This window comes from Xyrauchen texanus, chromosome 38, assembly GCF_025860055.1.
Source record: "Xyrauchen texanus isolate HMW12.3.18 chromosome 38, RBS_HiC_50CHRs, whole genome shotgun sequence".
NCBI classification, from domain to species: Eukaryota; Metazoa; Chordata; class Actinopteri; order Cypriniformes; family Catostomidae; genus Xyrauchen; species Xyrauchen texanus.
This window is the reverse complement of record NC_068313.1, coordinates 15,407,820-15,428,654: the sequence shown is the minus strand read 5'-3', so window position 1 is coordinate 15,428,654 and position 20,835 is coordinate 15,407,820. Positions and strand designations below refer to the sequence as shown.

The 20,835-nt window shown below is 38.2% G+C and overlaps 1 protein-coding gene across 3 annotated transcripts; it reads left to right on the top strand.

Annotated features, from left to right (window-relative positions):
* Positions 1–943: 943 nt before the first annotated feature.
* Positions 944–19,533, top strand: LOC127631392 (hepatocyte nuclear factor 1-beta-A-like). 3 transcript variants are annotated; one of them, XM_052109499.1, is made up of 10 exons: positions 944–1,438; positions 3,548–3,747; positions 5,896–6,166; positions 6,272–6,507; positions 11,228–11,388; positions 12,367–12,493; positions 14,241–14,420; positions 14,577–14,695; positions 15,332–15,376; positions 17,798–19,533. In XM_052109499.1, the coding sequence occupies exons 1-10, from the start codon at positions 1,068–1,070 to the stop codon at positions 17,816–17,818; spliced, it is 1,731 nt and encodes a 576-aa protein (XP_051965459.1). In that variant the 5' UTR covers positions 944–1,067; the 3' UTR covers positions 17,819–19,533. The 3 variants fall into 3 exon arrangements, with proteins under 3 accessions (XP_051965459.1, XP_051965461.1, XP_051965462.1); XM_052109502.1 differs by lacking the exon at positions 944–1,438 and adding an exon at positions 2,425–2,570; XM_052109501.1 differs by lacking the exon at positions 15,332–15,376.
* Positions 19,534–20,835: the final 1,302 nt, after the last annotated feature.

Below are 20,835 nucleotides of genomic sequence, written 5' to 3'. Positions count from 1 at the left end.
CATAAAACAGGTCTCTTTATCTGCCTTCACTCAAAAATAGTTTAAGATATATGCATTTAAGTTTCATAACAAAATTTCATAAAATTCAACTTAGTAATCTTTAATAAAATAAAATGCAAAACGAAATACTTGATAAAAAATAAATAGTTGTATTCATTTAATTTGGTTAAACATTACACAATTCAATTTGATGGAATTTTGTTTTGAAATTGAGATGCGTAAATCCTAAAAATAGGCAAAAATAATTTTTGAGTGTATAGAAAGAGCTTATAAAAGCCTAATTAGAGCATTCCTTCCTTAAACCCTTTGTTACAGCATCAAGTAATTATATGTGAACTCTAGGCAATGTTTCTATGGAACATCCTTAAACTTTGTTTATCTGATTTTTTTTAAATATATTTATATTTAAGTCAATGTAAATCATTAGTTTGAATACTGAAATACATCAGTGAGTTTTTGGTGCATTTTGAAGCACCTGCTGGTAGCCTAAGCATCACTGAAAATCCCAATGGCTACTGTAAATGTGTTTATACAGATATAGGGCTGCATTTATGTCAGTATGTTGTGTATTAAATACTTCTCAAAGATTATTTATGCGAGGTTCCAGATTTATTGAATAGCCCATTCCCTAAACAAGAGAAAAATAAACAATATGTCTAATCTTCTTAAAATCCAATTCAACTTATTACTATTACAACCCTTTTCTTTCTTTCTTTCTTTTTTTTTTTTTTTACAAAAGTCGACAGAGTCCAAAGTTCTTGAAAGTTCTGCTGATAACAGAGACCAATAAAAACATCGCTGCTCTAGTGTGTAAACACGCCGTACCTGTACGTCAGTCAACATGGCCTCGGATTAATTTGCATAAAGGTCTTGAGCAGCCGCCCACTCATTACCATATTTTATATTGCCTGCCCTCTGGAAGCATCATGGCAAGTTATATCATTCTGTCCGACAGGCAAGTGGCCCAACTTCTCGAAGCAGGTGTCTATAGAGGAACTCATTGGAGGCGTGAGGAGGGGGACTTTGACATATTGTTTTCCCCTCTTTTCCTCCTTGCGTTCATTTAAATGTTTGCAAAAATGGTTTCTAAGTTGACATCTCTGCAACAGGAGCTTTTGAGCGCCCTACTGGACTCCGGAGTTACAAAAAACGTGCTTCTTCAAGCTTTGGAGGACCTGGACCCAAGCCCGAGCGGTTATGGAGTTAAACTAGATAGTCTGCAGATGTCACCGTCCAGTTCCAATCTGAATGGGAGTGATGCGGATTTAAAGCCGGTTTTTCATACGCTGACCAATGGACACAGTAAGGAAAGGTTATCAGGGGATGAGGGCTCGGAGGACGGGGATGATTTCGACACGCCGCCGATACTGAAAGAGCTGCAGTCTCAAAACACAGAGGAGGCAGCAGAACAGAGGGCAGAAATCGAGCGAATATTGGCGTAAGTTCCTGTTTTATTCTTCAGATATCTCTTGATCTGTATATTAAATATAACGAACCAGAGTTGGGCTACAGAGACGTCAAGGAGCCTCTGCACTGACATTGTACTGTGGCTAAAGGCCTTCTATAGCTACTGGGAAATGAATGCAGTTTGACAGGCCTACTTCTTTAGGATAAATAAAATAAAGTTGATTTATTATCTGCTTGGGTTGCACCTGGATGAATAAGTCAACCAAAATAAATTATATATATATATATATATATGTATATATATGACAAATGTGCTCGTAAAAGGGCATTTAATAAACACGTAGGCTACACACGCAGGCTCCAGTAGGCCTAATTCACGCTTAACAGTGATTTTTCAGTCATGATTTTTCATGATATGGGCCTACTGCGGTGTTTACACATTTAAAGCACCCGCCAGTGTTTCCTCTTTTCACATTGTAGTTACTAATTATCTACGTGGGTTATTTCTTTAACTTAGAGATATATCAGCTAAAGAAGATCTATTTATTATTAACCACCTCTCTAAAAAAAAAAAAAAAAAAACACGCGCATAGTTTCTGAATTAAATAGCCTATGACTTGATTCATGTAACATTTTATACCGTTTAGAAATTATACTAATAATTTATGCATTATTATTATTATTAATGTATGTAAAAAAACGCAAAAAAAATAATAGTAAAATAAAACACAATATAAATGACACAGGTTTGTTTTATTTGCCTACTTGTTTATACTTCTCCAGATTTCCACAATCGTTACAGCAACATTAGCGTCACGAAATATAGCTGAAAATCAAAACTTAACCTCGTGGAGTCGAGTTATTAATTTAATCCTATAAATCATCTACTGAAAGACACACAGTGACGAATGATTAGCGTGAATGAGATCTAGTTATTCATTGTCGAAAGTTATAAAGCAAGATCTCGCTCAGCCAAATGTGTTGTCATTCTCCAAATGCAACAGTCTGAACAGATTTCAACAATTAGACCTCCGTAACCAAAGTTTCATCTAAATGACCTTGGTAAGAAACTTCGTTTTAATGCATCTTGTAACACGCTGGCAGCCTCGGGCAGCTGGATACCACAATCAGCTTTCCGACCATGTGTATCTATTTTTATTCAGGTCTGTTTAGCTATTATTTTCATTTAACTTATTCAGTTGTATCATTTATATTTATCAATTTGCGTTTTTTAAATATAGCTATATTTTGCTGCTTTAATCGCAAACTTGATCCAGAAGGCCAAACCACTAAATTACTTAAGACGTGTTTTCCTCTATTTTTTAACGTTAGGATATTTCTCGATATGTTTCTTTATAAATGTAAAAAAAAAAAAAAAATGCTATGCAAAATATTTTGTAATATGAATTAGCTTATGACAGGTGTTCCAGTAAGCTAATATAGGTGAATAAAACATCTTGGCATCCTTTTGGATTAAGTCAGAAACGTGTTAATGTTCATAAAGGCTAAATAATAATATTTAGATATGTTGTTCTTATTTTTAGCATAACATGTTATATAGCCTACTTCAAGGGTATGCTTTTTAATAGCCGAACAAATTCGTTTCTCTACTTCAAAATCTTAGCTGCTTTGAGTTTAAGCATTTGTCGTATGTTTTTTCCCCACATGAACCATCGGGTATAAAATACAGAGCAATGCTTATAAGCGTGTTTAAACCCTTGGCTATAATAAGGACTTATTATTTATCTCGAATGGCTTTACAATGTTCTCACTGAACAATATACAGCTGTCTTGAAGTCCATCTCAGTTGTCTCCAACTTGTCCTTTTGTAATTAAATCATGGCACTTGAATTGCACGCACGCAATGAAGTCTTTAACTTTTGGAAGTATTTACAACCCATTGAAAGCGTTGATTAACGATTGTTTATTAGCGCTGGGAACAACTGAACGCGCTAATAACACTTTAAACTTAGAAACTGGAAAACACTAGTCCTACTGGCGCAGAGAAAGGGGAAACCGTTAAATGGATTACAAAATCACTGTTATAAATTTGAAAGACGCCAGACACGAAATCAAATGTCTAATTTTCATATAAAAATGAGAGTGTCTTATTAATGGTTCATGTGTGCTTTCTCTTCAGCGAGGACCCGTGGCGCGCGGCCCGCATGATCAAAGGCTACATGCAGCAGCACAATATTCCGCAGCGCGAGGTGGTGGATGTGACGGGCCTCAATCAGTCCCACCTGTCGCAGCACCTGAATAAAGGCACACCGATGAAAACGCAGAAACGCGCGGCGCTCTACACCTGGTATGTGAGGAAACAGCGCGAGATTTTGCGACGTAAGTTCATTTGTATTTCTTGCTGAATGATTATGTGACTTAATAATAGTTGAAACAATAATTACTTTGTTGTATTCCATGAATCTGTATGCAGAATCCTTTATGGACAGTGACTGTATCAAGCAGCAGTTTCTGAGATTAAAAAATAAATAAATCTGCCTTGTATCCAGTAAGATTGAATAATAATAATTATAATAATAATAAACGTATTGATGCATTAATTATTAAATCACAATAAAAAATACTTTTTATTTTTATTTGAAAACAAACGAGGCTAAGTACAAATTTCATAGTTGTTATATGCACTGTACAAAATCTTGTTGTTTCAATTAAAAAAAGAGTAAGTGTTCCTGCTGCATTACATTTTTTAGTTTTGTCAACTCCATATGGAAAGTTGTTTAAACAGAGCATAACGCATATAGTGAATATCTTGTAAATGAGCACAATGACTTTTTAAGTAAACTTGACTTTCTCAGTTCAATCAACTCCATTCTAATTCAATTCAGAATATTGAAGTGCAATTACTTATATTATCATTTAAAATTTACATTTACATTTACATTTACATTTATGCATTTGGCAGACGCTTTTAACCAAAGTGACTTACAGTGCAATTATTACAGGGACAATCCCCCCGGAGCAACCTGGAGTTAAGTGCCTTGCTCAAGGACACAATGGTGGTGGCCGTGGCCACCACCATTGCTAACCATATAAGTAGTTACTATGCCTTTGCATAAGTGAAAAAAAAAACTGCTATTTGATGGCCAGATGATGATCAGAGATTAACTAACTAATATGATCCCTCTATCATATTCAGACGTAACGCTTGTGCGACCTTCAGGACATTTATGTCTTTTTCATTTTATTTTTTTTCGATCATTTTGGCTGTGATAATGCCAATGGCATAACGTTTCCCAAAGGTGTGTATTTTTGGGGGAATTTTTATATAGATAAAAATATATTTATATAGATAAAATATATTTTATATATTTATAAAATAGTTACACTCAGGACCTTAAGGACAAAAATGTCCCCATTGAAACCCATTAAAACAGCAATATTTGATCCCAGTGCCATTAAAGCATAAAATCATGAATTGTATGATATTATGCTTTCATTCCGGAGCCCTGGATTCAAAACCTAATTAAAAAAAAATATTTTTTTTTTCTACCAGATGGTGCCATTTTTCTTTTGTTTAGCCTATGGAGCAAATACATGTTTTTTTTTTTCAATTTTCTGTTTGCTGTATTATAGAGCACTGTAGGCCAAACTAATAAATGATGCAGCTAAAATTATGTGGATGTGTTAGTATTGATGTCAGAGTGTGTTTTGTATCTGTGTACTGAGAAATTTGTGTGTGTGTAAAAAACAACAGTGGCATTATGTAAACAAACTGGTATTTAAAGAGTTAAAATCCTGAAAATGAATGAATATTTGGTAGTTATGATCAGGACTGATGTTGGTTAAAATATTAATTAATTTAAAGTGGGAAATAATATTAATATATAATATTATTATGGCAGTTTTTGACACTGACATTTCTGTCCTCTAAGGACCTCTGAGTAGCTTTTTTAAATTGATGTACAAGGGTTAAGCTTGTCAAGCAGACACAAATGAGCCCCAACACTTTACACACAAATCACAAACATATGGACTGAAAAGATGAGATTTGATTTATTTCCATTTTAAAAATTATTGAAAGTGATAACAAACACAACAACCAAGAGCATAAATAAATGCAGCAAACAGAAACAAATTACACTGTAACACTGCAATTTGCATAATTTATTCATGCAGCAGTGTTTGCTGGGGATCCAAATATGTTGATGTGTTTAATTATCTTGACTCATAACTTTTTGTTTGGCTGAATAGTTTTTCGAAGTTCAATAACTTGTCACAAGTTCAGCCAACAAAAACTTCTTTGACTGCGTAATCTCAACAACATCAATCCAGGGGAGTTATTCTCCCTCCCAATTTTAAGTTGTGGTAACTAAAATGCAAAATAATTATTTACAGATTGATTATACTGGTATTTAAAAAATAATAATATCATGCTTGCCCCAACTCACCCAGTTGTATATGAAACACTGTATGTCGTGTTTGAATATATGCAACATAATTATTCTAATTACTCACATTATGTTTCAGAATTCAACCAGGATATGCAAGGCTCTGGCAGCAACATGTTGGACAAAGGCAATCAGGATCAGGTGCTACTCTTTTTCTCAGAGTTTAGTCAGTCCGGACAGGGTATGGTGCAGCCAGGGGATGATGCTGGCATTGAACCTGCTTGCAAGAAGCTTAGACGGAACCGCTTCAAATGGGGACCTGCATCCCAACAGATCCTCTACCAAGCTTATGAAAGGCAGAAGAATCCCAGTAAAGAGGAGAGGGAGGCACTGGTGGAGGAGTGCAATCGGTAAGGACAAAACAGAGTGCTAATTGCTAGCAACAACATCAGAACACATTCCCCACTTTCACGTCATTTGAAATTATTTTAATAAATTTTTCTCACTACATTCAGGGCTGAGTGCCTCCAGAGAGGAGTATCACCATCCAAAGCTCATGGGCTTGGCTCGAACCTGGTCACAGAGGTGAGAGTCTACAATTGGTTTGCCAACAGGCGGAAGGAAGAGGCCTTCAGACAGAAGTTGGCTATGGATGCCTACAGCGGACCAACGCACAGCATTAACCCTCTCTTATCTCACGGCTCTCCACTTCACCCACAGGCCAGCAGCTCTCCACCGAGCAAGATGCAAGGTACTGAAACATTCATTGTATGCTCATGTCTTTTATTTGATCATACAATCATATCATTGCTCTCCAATTGAGTTGTTGGCTGCTTGGCAGAAAGGCCTGGAAATGATAATTAGCTCAAACTTCATCATATTCATTCCACGAGAGCAAGAAGAATGGGATGACATAGTTGATGACATCAGGGAGACAGCAGAGAGGACAGCAATGATCAATGAGACAGAGTGAGCTGACCAAATGGCATTGTTATTCCCAGCTTTGAAAACACGCTGAGAACAATCTGCATTGTACCTGCAATCTCAGCTCCACTGAAGTCAGCAGGCAAGAGTGAGACACAAAGAGCAGCCACCCTTGGACAGGGCTCAGGGTCAGTCCTGGGTCAGGCGAGAACAAGGCCAACTCACTCTTGAGGCATACTTATACCTGTAGGGTCACGACAGTTTACCGCCATTCCCGCTCCTCTGTTATCTAACGAATTGTATTCCCAGGAGGATTTATTGACTTAGTTTGGTATGGAAAGACTTTGACACTAAAAGAAATATATACTCTTTGACTCCGCTAGCTTATTACCTATTGTTTCCTCTTTCATGTTTGAGTACCAAAGAGTCAGAGTGCTTTTGCCGTGGGTGTGTTGTGTAAATGGCGTGGCAATGAGTGGCTTGTCTGTTTGCAAGTAGTGATTGCCCCTGCACACCTGACCAGTCAATGACCTCAGGTTGTGTATGTATATGTATGCGTGTGTGGAAGTCTGTTAGGATGGGGGCGGGTGCGTTAGGTCAGAGGTGGAAGAGAGTCTTCTCTTCCTCACTTTTAGTCAAGGGGCTTACAAGGTGTCCTACCAGTGCCCTGCCAGCAGCATCAGCTGTTTTTTGGTGTCAGAAGCTGGCCTGAAAAGAATGGCACAGCAGGCCACCTCATCACGTTACCAGGGCACAGCCTGTATTATGCATGCTTAATTGACAATTAAAATCCCAGGCTACTACATCTCCCAGGCCTTTGATAAGGGACTCCCCTCTTCCCTGGTCTCTTTACCCTCTCTCGGCAGGGAGCCCTTTTGTCTGGGGAATATTAGAAGACTGTAGTGACTATAACTGAGGTTCATTTATCTCTGCTGGGCCAAGGGGAGGTACACTCCAAAGGCCCTTTTACCTTTATGGGCTGGCCTATGGAGGCTGAGGCCAAGCTCTGAGCAAAACAGCAGGCGCTGTCCAATGGGGTATTGGCTCTTTTCGGGCCAGACAGGACTGATGAGTCCCTTCTGCTTGAGGTATGGAGGTTGAACTGGGTGATTCTTGCCCTCAGCCCCCCTCTCCAAAACTAAGTGAAACCCAGGTTTTCAGAGGTCGTTACCAGGTCAGATCAGAGAAAGACTCTAGTTTTTATTGATTCTTGTTTGGCCTGTTGATAACAGACAAGCCATTTTGCCACTGCTGGAAGGTCAGCCAATATGTGCTTTTGGGGGCTCACTGTGATCTCTCATGTGATGTTTGTGTTATGATGCCACTGGAAAAGCAAACCACAGTCAAAATGTTCTTTGATTACAATGTTACAATGTGCTGGTTGTCTAAATTATTAATCGTTTTTTAAAGAAACTTAAATTTTTAGAAACGTTTCACTTTCAATAATGTTGAATGTTGAGTACTATTATATTGTGTTGTTGAGGTGTCCTCCTCCTCACAATACTGGCAGACGACAACCAGAGGACAGGAGAGTTCAACTGTCCTTGCTCGGCCTATTGGGGGTAACAGAAAGGCTGAAAGTCCACATAGGTCCTGCTAAGACCCAGGAGGCCTCTCAAATGCAGCAATGCTATAAAGGGCACTGCCTGAGGATGAGGAGCAAGGCTTTGATATTACATGCGTCCAAGGGAGAGATGAACCCTTTAAAACCTGCTACCACTCCCCTTTAGGATTTCCCACCTCACTTTGCCTTTTTAGCTAGGGAATTTTGCAGTTGCAATAGATATTTGTACATTTGTATTAGCTTAGCCCACAACAAATGGTAATTACAAAATGTATTTTTAGCATACTTCATTGTAAAATATATGGAATTAAAAATACAGAAGCCTCAGCTAAATCAAATAACATCTACACAGCAAACTAAAAAGAATCTATAATACTAACCACAGGCAAAGAGCTGTAGTTCCAATCACTCAACTTTGCGATGCTTTTTGCGAATGTTCGGTGGAACTACGATTTCAGAAAACACCAAATCGTTGAACTACTTAGTAACAATGGAACTTGGGACCGTAGTTGGCTGACGATGTTTTGGGAAACGCACTTCAGGATGATTAAACAGCCAATATCAACCGATTACCTTGTCTGCTTGGTTGATTAACTGAAGTGTTAATACTTTGGTTCTAGTGTTTTTAACACTTCTATAGTATACTTCGGTTTTCCATGTGCCGCATCAATGCTATGCTATGCAAAATGTAATCAGCACAGAATTCGTGTACGTGTGCCATCTAGTTTTTCTAGATACGCGGACAGTCGACATATTAATGTGTCATCGGCACATGCTCCTGCTGTTGACTGTGCTAAAAGAGTGTATCATCTCTGTTTAGGCTTCCGGTCAAAAGAGTACACTTTGAAAGTTCAGAGCCCTTGAATGTACACAAGCTGTAACGGCACGGGTAAAAACTAAGTATATCCTAGCCTTTAGCTCTCCCTTGTATCAGCACCAAACTCTACTGACAACCATGTCTATAATAAGCAAATATGGTTTTCAAATTTGTTCAGTGAATTTTGAGTAAATAATACATATCAATAACATGTATACATTGAATCCTCATAAGTTGTTTAGGATAAAAGTGTCTGTCAAATGAATAAATATAAATGTACAAGCATTACATCGCCAGTGATCAGCCTGCATTCTAAATATTGGCGTCAGTGCTTGAAAAACCCATGTGGGTTGACCACTTGTCTTATATTCACATTTTCTGTGTTTTACAGTAACAAATGCTTCTTCACCATTCCACACAGCTTTTATATCATGTTCTCAGTAGTTGTATTTTGGTTCTTGGTTCCCTGAGAAACAGAGCCCTCCTGCTGGTCAGCATGGCCCAGACTGCACAGACCTGAATGCTTGAACATGAGAGGAGATCCCTGTAGCCTGAGTGAATGCCTGACGGAGTTGGACAATAGCCCGTTCTCTCCCTGACACTTTTAGTGGGTGCACGGCTGTAAAGTAAAGACTGTTTATGGTTGCTCTACCATTTTGTGGTAAGCAGGTCATAGGCACAATGGAATACTTTATTGTCCTGTCCTGGTGTTTACAAGATGCCTTTGAGAGTTGGCAATGCCGGCTGACTGCTGAGGGGGGCAAAGTTGTGTCTGCCCTGAGTTCCCTGCTGCAACGAAACACTATAGAGGGATCGATTGCTTGTTTTAATTCACAGAGCTCATGGTCAAATTAGCTGTGACTACTGTTGTGGTTTGCATATAAACAAGCTATGGGAATAAGCACTGAATAAACATCTTTTGTCAGCACAGAATCCTCACGGTTCATTAACAAATTGGGAAGCTCATTTGGAATAATATGTTGTGTTTACTTTACGCTTTTGCTGTTCTGTTGGTTTAGCTTTTTGTATGTTGTGTCATTCTGTGAGTGGCAACTAATCTTTCCACAGCAAACAGTGTCATCATCTTGACTGGCTAGATAAAGATACACACGGAAACACCAGTCAGCCATTTTGGAACAGACTGAAAAACGTGTCTAACATTATCATTAATTGACCAATGTTTACCTTGTTCATATCTGAGGATGCTGGGAGTGGCAAACATCCATTTAATAGTAGACGGTTTAGATTCCTGAGGCCCTGACTGGTCAAGAGTGCCAAAAGAAGATAAAAAAGGTCTAGACAGAGGATTAGAGTTTGGTAGAGTGAAATTCACTCATAAAATTTTATTTTACATAGATTCCTGTGAAGCTCAGAGGGTCAGTGTGGCGTAGTTGTTTATAGAGCTGAGAGCAGACTTCATGTACACATTTAGGTGGCCTTGACTGTTCTGGGGCCAATATCACTTGCAGGGGCCCATTTGTTTGCTCTGCCTTAAGCTGTCTGCGGTCAACAGAAACAGACTGGATCACATTTTTTATTTAGTCCTGGGATTCTCACGAAACCTGTCAAGAAAGGTTCTGGTCATATTTAACCTCAAATCAATACATAAAAATATAAAATTGTATTCAGCATAAAGGAAATTAAACCAGCATTAAGGACTATTATTTTAATTTTACATTGTGACATTATATTCAGGAGACTTAATTACATTTTATACATCTGGACATCTCAATTTTACTATTACCATTGCTTTCAATGATGAACCTCATTACTATAACAATGTATCATTTTTTGTACTGTCCAATGATTTTTTTTAAATCAGCAAAAATGAAAGGCAGTACCAAGAGAGAACTACTATTTACAGTTTAAACAATTTAAATATCTTACCCATTAGGGTAATGAGAATTGGGAGTGAGAAAATGTGCATAACTGTCATAATAATAATCTCACAATCTCAAACAATCTTAAAGGCATTAAAATAGGCTTAATTTTCTATATGCAAAATATATTTTAAGTTTTTAATTTGGAGTAAAATTGGACCAGGATATTTCCTCTGCAATTTTCAGAAGAATCACCCAGTCAGGGAACTAAAAGTTTATATGTGTGACACATTTTGTAAATGGTACTTTCATGTATTTTCTGTCTTTTTTCTCTTTTCCTAAACAGGTATCAGGTACAGCCAACAGGGTCCTGGCGAAGTCAGTTCCTCCACAACGATCAATCACCATAGCAGCAATGTCATCGCGACCAGCCAGTCAGTGTTACAGCAAGTCTCTCCGGGGGCCCTGGACCCCAGCCACAGCCTTCTGTCACCTGATGCCAAGATGGTAAGCACACATGGGCACTCCTGGGTTGAGATAAGATAACGGCATTTCAGCTCTTGACACAGAAACACAAAGTAGGGCCTAATAGATACTACATTTACCCAGTAAGTAGGCTAACAAATGCTGCATTGTACTTCCCTATGCTTACAGCAGATGCAGATTGCAGGCCTTGGCCTACAGTGCATCATGGGGCTGATGTTAGAAAATGTTAGCCAGTGGCAGTGAGAAAGGGGCACGGCCATGGCTGTGCCAACAAACCTGACAAAGAAACATTATGTTTGTATTGATTAAATGCCCCGTTAAGGGAGGAGAAAGGTGCAGTTTTGCTTGCTCTCTGTCAGTTTAGTGACAACTGCGCTCAATGAAGTTAAATCTTTATTTTCCGTTCCCCTGCGCTATCTAAATGCTAATGTTTGAGTAGGGCGAGATATTCATGTACTCTTTTGTTTCAGAACAGTTTTATATGCATACATTTTTCCAGCAAGGCTGCATTGCTACTCTGACACAGAGGTGGTTTGCACTATATGTTGAATTTATCATGACTTTAAGGTGTGTTTCTGTTAATGGGAGGGCGGAAGTCAGCACAGGAGGAAGGGAGTTTGACAGCAGCTTATCTGAGACGGTTGTCTGAGCACGGCCACCTCTCAACTCAACTTATTCAAATAAACCATCTGTGTCTCTCTCAGGGCTCCAATACCTTCTTATGATAAGAGTACTGTTGAAAAATATCTGATAGAGAACTGAAAATTCTAGCCGTTTTATTGGACAGTGAACTACTCTTAAAGGAGTATTTCACCCAAAATGAACAATTCTATAATTTCTTATTCATGTCTTTCCAAACCTATTAACATGTGAAAACATTGATTAGACACTCATTTCTATAAAGGGAGGAACACATCATGAGTGTTATTTCGAGGCGTGGAGTAGAATAGGCCACAGAATTTCTCTGTGACTGTGCTAAATGGCGTGTTTTGTTTATAGATCTCGGTATCAGGTGGAGGTCTTCCTCCTGTCAGCACACTGACCAACATCCACTCAACCCACCACACACACCAGCATACCCCCAACCTCATTATGCCCCTCTCTGGAGTCATGGCCATTGCACAGAGTGAGTATCGTACCATCATTTTCTTTCTTTCTTTCTTTCACTTTGGGTCTCATTCACGAACATGCTGCCCACACTGGATGTGAGCAGCATAACATGTCGCGACTGTCACAGTGTCGCTGGATGTGATGCGACTGTATTTCTGAAACGTAGCCATGCGTACACACTTATTTGCGCATGAAACCCTTTTTTTAACGCAGAAATCAGGATTCAATATAAGTTTGCACTTAATTTTATTCTAAATTGACAATAACATTTAGAACCAGTTGAAACCACACATATGCAATTGTTAGACTCTCTTCTAACCTTTGAATGGTTATTATATAAATTTTTAGAAACTGAATAACTGCATGACTCTACATTGAATAATACTTATGTAAAGGTGCACTCAGTAATTTATTCCTCATTAAAAAAGTTTAACTCCTAAAGACATGAATGATAATTTTGCTAAATATTTATGAAATCATGATCACTCACATTAAAATGAAGAATCCAATCATATCAGTACCTTATAAAAGCAGTTTTATTCTACATGGAGAGGGTCTGCACATGGAGGCTGCCATTTTGGAATCACATGACCAGCCGAATACTACTCTCTTAATCTCAGTAACTGTCCTGTTATTGGACACGTTCACTCATTGATTAAATTAATCATGGCTGACAGTGAATACTAAATTTTTACAATAGCATCTGAAACAGAAAACTATTGATTTTGAATGATGCTGCATCCAAGCCACTAGGTGTCAGTGTAAGTCCAAGAAGTGCACCTTTAAGAGTAACACAAATTATGTGCATTATAGCTCAAGATGAGATATGGAGATTATACCAGATTTATATATAAAAGTATAAATCATTAAATTGAAATCATTGTATTGATATAAATTATCATATTGAAACAATTTGTGTATTTTTATGCAAATTACTAAATTTTCACAAAAAATGCATAAGGTAAGAACAAATGTATGTGTATTCACACCTGTTGTGAGGGTGTGAATTATTTCTGCGCACATAAATATGCTACTTTTCAGTGAATGAGATTCTTAGTCTTTAAAAAACAGCAGATGCTATTTACACCCCAGTGCAAATATTGGTAGATATTATTTACACCCCAACCCTGGTCCAAATAATGGTAGATACTTATTGCACCCTAGTGCACATAGTGTCAGATGCTATTTGCACCCATAGTTAAATATTATCATACAGTAGGGGCATCACTGCAGTGTGTTTATTGTGTTTAGATTCCCACAGACACACTACATTAACCCCTACCCCTAAACCTAACCTTAACCTTACCTTAGAAAACATAACCTTGGGTTTACTACTGTAACCATAATTTCACGCTGGAACGAGTGAGATCGACAGACCACGCCTCTATATCAGACCCTTCTCTGCACTCCCTGACATTCACTGTAACAAATCACTGTGATGAAATCAACATTTATATTAATTTTTATCTATTATTTTAAGTAATATTAAAGGAAATTTTAAGAGTGTAAACAGGAAATCGGACCATTGAATGGGAGTGGGACAAAATGCAGATTCGACCCCAGTAGCTAGGACAACAGCACACATTCACACACCGTCTTTACACTCCACGCCACTGCAGCGACATTTATTGGTTCGTTTTTCGTATATTTCTGTGCTTCCACCAGGCTATTAGTGTACAAATAGCTTCCCAGTGTGGCAGATGCTATTTACACCCTTTCTTTTGCTTGATATAATGACATAATTTCATTGTCCTTGAATGCAGGTTTAAACACATCGCAGGCACAGACAGTACCCGTCATCAACAGCGTTACAGGCAGTCTGGCAGCGCTGCAGCCGGTGCAGTTTTCGCAGCAGCTAAACAGTCCACATCAACAGCTCATGCATCAGTCACCCAGCCATATGAGCCAGCAGCCCTTCATGGCCTCCGTCTCACACTCACACAGTCAGTGGTCCTCCTTTCTCCAAGATCTACAACTCATGATCAAATCAAGATCTATTCAAGATCAATTAATAAATATCTATTAATCATGCATGCATGAAAAAACACTCAAAATCTTCCTCAATTTACCAATGTGATCTTCTGTCTGTGTCTTTACAGTGTACTCACACAAGCAGGAGCCGCCCCAGTATTCTCACCCTTCTCGTTTCCCCCCGACCATGGTGGTGACGGACGCCAACAGTCTCAGTACACTGAGCTCAATGTCCACCAGCAAACAGGTCATTCATACACAACATTTACCAGTACACATAAGAATATCTTGAATCTCAACTAACTGATATGATTGCTTTCTTTAATGGGAGTTCACATCTTGTCTGCATGTTCTGCATGTTTCAATTAAGCTTCTTGATGTGGGTTAGAATCATGAGCTGTAATCACTTAAAGGGTTATTTCACCCAAAAATGATTTCTCATCTTTTTCTCACTCTCAGGCCATCCCAGATGTGTATGACTTTCTTTCTTTTGCAGCACACAAACACATTTTTTTTTTTTAAGAATATTGCAAGTGAATGGTGACCAGAACTTTGAATTTTAATTTAATCCATGTCCTTCGGTGCGATATAATGGATGTAAAAATAGATACATTTTTAAGTCCTTTTTTACTATTAATCTCCACTTTCACTTCCTCTAAAAATCTTTATTTGTGTTCTGCAGAAGAAAGAAAGTCATACACATCTGGGATGGTATGACTACATCATGAGTAAATGATGACAGAATTTTCATTTTTGGGTGAACTGTTCCTTTAAAGCCTCAGCAAAGCTTTAAACTAAAACTATCATACTAAATTTCCACACTCCCAAGATATATTTACTAGATGTGACTGTTTTTTGACTTGTCTAATTCCTATCACATTAGGATGCTCCTGTAAACAGGATGGTGCAACTTGGGGGTCTCTCCTGGGTAAATACTGTTTATATACTGTATAGTGATTCTGTAGATCTGCATTGGGTGAGGATTTCAGATCCTCTCTCAATCTAGGTTAAATACAAGTTAAGCTTTACTGAAAGCATCTGTGGCACTTACAATGGAATTTTGGAGTTTTTTGTTTGTTTGTTTCTTGGCAAACTGAGGAACAAGTCACAATTATTTTATATGATAATCGACAGGATGCCACAGATGCTGTCAATAGATCACAACTTGCATGTATGTATCCTGGAATATTCCCTCAAGCCAAGGTCACCTGACCAAACAAAAGTAATAAACCTTTAATCACCACCATATCCTAAACTGAATTTCAGTTATCTGTTGAAAGACGGCAGGTAAAATTGTATTAAAGCAGAGAATGTGTACACAGACTCGACCTGCTTCTATGTCTTTTGTTTAGCTGAGCTTGTTACACATCACAATCAGTGGAGCGAGACAACATGTGGATACTCCTCAGAATTCCTGTTTCCTTTGAACAGCCTGACCAATCAGTCATCCGTGATCCCAGCCTGAGCACGGCTTGATTGATGAAAACTCCTTTCACTTTCTTTCTTTCTTTCTTTCTTTTGCATTCTAAAACTCCTTTGGAAAATAAAAAAATGGATCAAGATGTCTCTTCTATCTCTCTACAATGCCACTCTTAAAGTCGCATGAAATGAAAATTCCCCCTATCTGTTTTCTAAATGCATGTTATTGATCTTATTGTGAATGATTCATTCATGCATATGTTTTATTAAAAAAATTAAATAAAAATGTAATAACTCCATCTTCCGGTGAAATGACAGACTTCTCTCTGCTGATATATGCAGGATTTCTTCAATCAATTAGTCCGCTTAATCCCCGCCCCTTTCTTATAAATACCACAACCTTGCATAGAGCTGAACAAAGTGCCAATCGAATGTGGGTGAAGATGACAAGGTGTATTTTCGTCTGTTTTCCTTCAAAACTATCATTCCTTAACTCAAACTTCCTTGGTTATGGGTCAGCTAGCTTGAATTTACATTTCGAATGAAGAGGAATAACAGCATTTCGAGACGTGTTTGAGACATTTCACACCTGAATAGCTGATGTGATCACTCATGAATGCAACTCAGATGCCTCTGGAGTTCATTAATAGTTTTGAATGCAGTTAACTTGGGATGCACAACACGATTAAGTGTTTTTTCCTTTATATTTACTGTACTGTGATTCAAAACATTAAAATATGGTTATCTTTTACTCACTCATGTTTATGTTGTCAAGTTTGATCATAAATGTCAATTTCACCAATAACCGGCTCTGACAAATGTGTTGAGATCGCTGCTCAATTTCACTAATAACCGACTCGGTAGTGTGTGTGTCCACTCCAAATTCGTAATTAGATCTGCCTCCGTTCTGCTGTGCAACACCCATATTTTCACAATCCAATCAACAACCAAAAGATAAACTTAAATCCCGCCCCACATTCAAATACGTCACAATACGGAAGTCGCAACTTCTGTTTCATGCCAACTTTAAGTCTAGTTACTAAGGCCAGGAAATGATCCTCATTGTTAATCAAAGCCCTCGCTCTCCTTCGGCTTCCCCTGCGTTCTGTGTCCGCTACAGCCTAAAATGCGGTCTGCAGTCACTGCTTTCACATGCCCAATTTTCCACACTGCTGCATCATTGACAGCACTGGGCCTTATGGCTTGAACTTCCTGCCAGCATGTGCCTTACTTATCAAGGTGCTTCATCTTTCCATTTACAATAAACTTCTCTATTAATTTGCAAATATACAATTTACAAATAGAATTCATCAAGTATAGCCAACAATTTGAGTTCAGTTGAATGCATTTACTGTAGATATCTCAGGTATGTGGTTCCTCAACCCCCTAAGCTCCGAGAGAGACATTTTAAGCTTTTCCAGGCTGTCTCTTATCAGTGTGCTGTATTTGGACTGGGTGGTGCTGCTGTGGGCTATGGGCACTTTGGGGGACATTACAAACTATGCTCAAGCTTTATAACCCTCCTGTTTGCCGAGCTATCCCACCCACCAAAACAACAAAAACTCACCTCCACTCTGAGACCTATATGTAATGAGCATAGTCTGAGCAGCTGGCAGGCACCTTTATCAGGTGAGGCTGTTTGTTGGCTAACGGGTCACGAGAGGGTCACTTGCCTCTCCCTCGCTAAAGAAAGGGAAAAAACAGAAGACCCAAACAATATAAAAATGCCAGTTTCAATGGAAAGGATGCAGGAGAATTAGGGGAAGGAGAAAGAGGAACATATTTGGTCAGGTGTGGCAGAGGTGTAGAGCTGATAATGCCTTTGAAGCCTTAGGAAATTCCATACTCTCTTTGTGTATCTGTTCTTTTTATTTGGCGAGGGCAAAACTTGCTTATTTGACCATATCTTTTTCTTCCTTTATTTCTGCAGTGTCCGCTGCAGGCATGGTGAGCATGTACACTTGACTTCCTCGATGCCTAGCAACAAGAGCACATCCTCCCCATTCCCCCTCATCACACCCGTATCTGTGGCAACCCCTAATAAGTGCTAACTCCGCAATGTGAGTTAGTCAATAAACCAGGGGCAGTGGTAGGCGAGATGGACTCTGTGAGCAGACCATAATCGAACACTGTCGGGTTGTTTTGTTTCATCGTAGAGTGACGAGAAGACCGGGTTTCCTAGGTCATGTGATCAACAAGGGTAGATGCCAATTCAATCACAAACTTTTAGTGACAGAATTTGATTTCCCAGACCATTTCAATGAACATTGGTCATCCGGACATCGTTGAAGAACAAATGGAAATATGGTCAGATAAAGCTACAGATACAAAGGCACAGTGGAAACCTGAACAGTGCTCCAAAAGAAACCTAATGTGCTTGTCAATGGACATAACGATTGCTTTGCTCTGACGGTTCCTGGAATAAGAGCACAATATTTGTCCATGTATTTCTAAACATGCTTGATACTGTGATTGAACTGTGGATAAAATGACAATCATAAATGTTAACCTAGAAGCAACAGTGGGGTTTTATAATGTATAACTATGATGCAGTTGGATGTAAATAGAAGCAATTATTATATCATTGTTATATCATTAGTCTGAAGGATGTAAATATTTGATAGTCCATGTGGTGTGCTGTTTTATTTGTCTTGCTGAACGTTTAAACTGCGATTCAGGATGTGACAATCTATGGAACAGGTAGGAAGTGTAAGACTATGCAATGTGTCAGAGAAAACAGTTTGGATGTGTGGCGGGGCCTGTGAAGTAACATTTCAACTTTGCTGGCAGCATATCTTAAAAGTAAGATAGAAAGATATGATAATGTTAAAGCACAATCAACAAAACATGATACAAAAGGTCTTCAGTGGACATATTTATCTTTCAACTTTGAATTATTGGCATTAGTGTCATCAAATCGATAAGAATCGTTTATCCGTGCCAGCATTCATATGAAATTCCATGGCATGACAAACCCTCATCCAAGGAATACTCGATTAGTTAAGAGATGGTCGATCAGATAAAAAGATAACTCTGTCCACATAACGCTGTTCACCGAACACTCTTTGTGATCCTGAAGGGAACGGCCATGATTCATGACATGCCTTCATAATCTAAATATTGACCCACAATCAAGATGTTATTATCATTGGTAAAAAGTTGGGAAACGTGAGGTGACAAAGTTGTGTCAGTCCAGTCGCCATTTCAAACAGTATTACCTGCTCATGCAACCCTGAACTACTAGGAAGTATTGTGAAATTGTTTTTTATTGCGATTGTCAAACGTTTTCTTACACATTTACTGGCACATATGTCCAAGAATCTTAAGACGTATAAAATGCTATAAAAAGATGTATAAAAAAAACTGTCATTTGGTAAACTGAAGAAATACATATTTTCCCTTTCTGTCCTATCTAGAGTTTTAACACTTTTCAAAAGGTCACTTCAAAGTTTTTTTTTCAATGTTGTTGACTGTGTACCCACTGCCAGTTGACCTGAGGCTACATTGCTGGGGTATTCTCCTGTTTTATACTGGATTTATACTAAATATGATTCTCTCCACATTGTATTATTTTTGTATAAGATTAAATCAATCTTTTAAAATCATTATTTATGCTTTATGGGAAAAAAGTTGATGTCAAAGTAAAGTTTTTTTCTCCAAGATTGATACTAGTGCTCTGTCTCTGCTTACTCTGTTTATCTAAACTAGTCAAGCTATAACAACAACTCTTAAGCTACTTCATATTTTTCATAAATATCACATAATTTATATAACATTACATAATTTTAAATTCGAAAATATCTAAAACGTATAAATCAACATATAAATAAATAAAATATGTAAAGAAAAAAGTACAACTGAGAACTATATTGCTAATTGCTATGTGTGTTACCTTTCAAAAAAGAAGACTATGTAGCGTGGATACCAAAGTACTTGGTTCTCAAACTTTTTTTGATGAACACCCCCCTACTTCATTCCCTTACCTCCACTTAATTATACCCCAAATTAATTATATTCCCTCACTCCCCAAATATAGCCTATGACAAATGTAATAGAGCTGAAGCAGTGATATGTTAATATTGATTATCAATCTATTTTACTTAAAGTACAGTTAGTGTTACTATAGTAAATTCAAGGGTGGTGATGTAGAGTTCTGTGCTGAATTCAAATGGTTTCTGCTCTCTCGCCTTGTTTCTCACTGATTCTCGCAAAGCTGCGAGTTTAAGAGCTGGAAGAGCTTTGCACTCACGCTGCTCTGTCCATTGAGCCGTATCTATCTAAAGAGCCACACAGGTGGATTAGCCGAGGTTGTGCCTCCACCGGTGTATTTGACGCTGTAAAACCTGATACTTCAAATGCGTCGCTAGACTTCAAAATCAGGTGAACCGCGATACAAATACGTACCAACCCTCATACTTGAGAACCAACTGATATATTCCAAGTCTAGATAAACGTTAAAAACATTATAAAGAGAAACTTGACGATAGATTTGATTATTATGACTGATGAATGCCCCCCATTTGTAACCCAACGCCCCCTTGACTACTACTGTGCTCTCAGCGCTCCCGGCATCGCTACCGCCCCTGTTGAGAACCCCTGCATAGTACATTGATTGTAGCCGATCAGATGGTGGTACAATATGGTACTTTGAAATACAGCATATTCTAAATGATGACTAGTATTATATTTATGGTAGTGCCATGGTACTTCTGATTGGAAAATGTAATTACCTCTGGTATAGAAGCTACACATGCATATGTTAAACATAATTGAGACTATCTTTGGCAAACGACTGGATGCAGGTTTTGTTTCAGTTGATTCAAGGCATATATCCACTTCAAGCAGTGCACTTTTTAGTATCCTGTTACTGTTACTCCAAACGATTCAGTTTGCGTGTGAGCTGTCTGAATGATTCAGAATGCATTGCAAACCAATTCAAACTGTTTTGCAAACACGTATGACCTATTC

Coding starts and splice junctions, on each gene's coding strand:
- LOC127631392 (XM_052109499.1), top strand. CDS start 1,068: ATGTTTGCAAAAATGGTTTCTAAGTTGACATCTCTGCAACAGGAGCTT. Junction 6,508..11,227: donor TCCACCGAGCAAGATGCAAG/GTACTGAAACAT, acceptor TTTCCTAAACAG/GTATCAGGTACAGCCAACAG. Junction 14,421..14,576: donor CTCCGTCTCACACTCACACA/GTCAGTGGTCCT, acceptor GTGTCTTTACAG/TGTACTCACACAAGCAGGAG.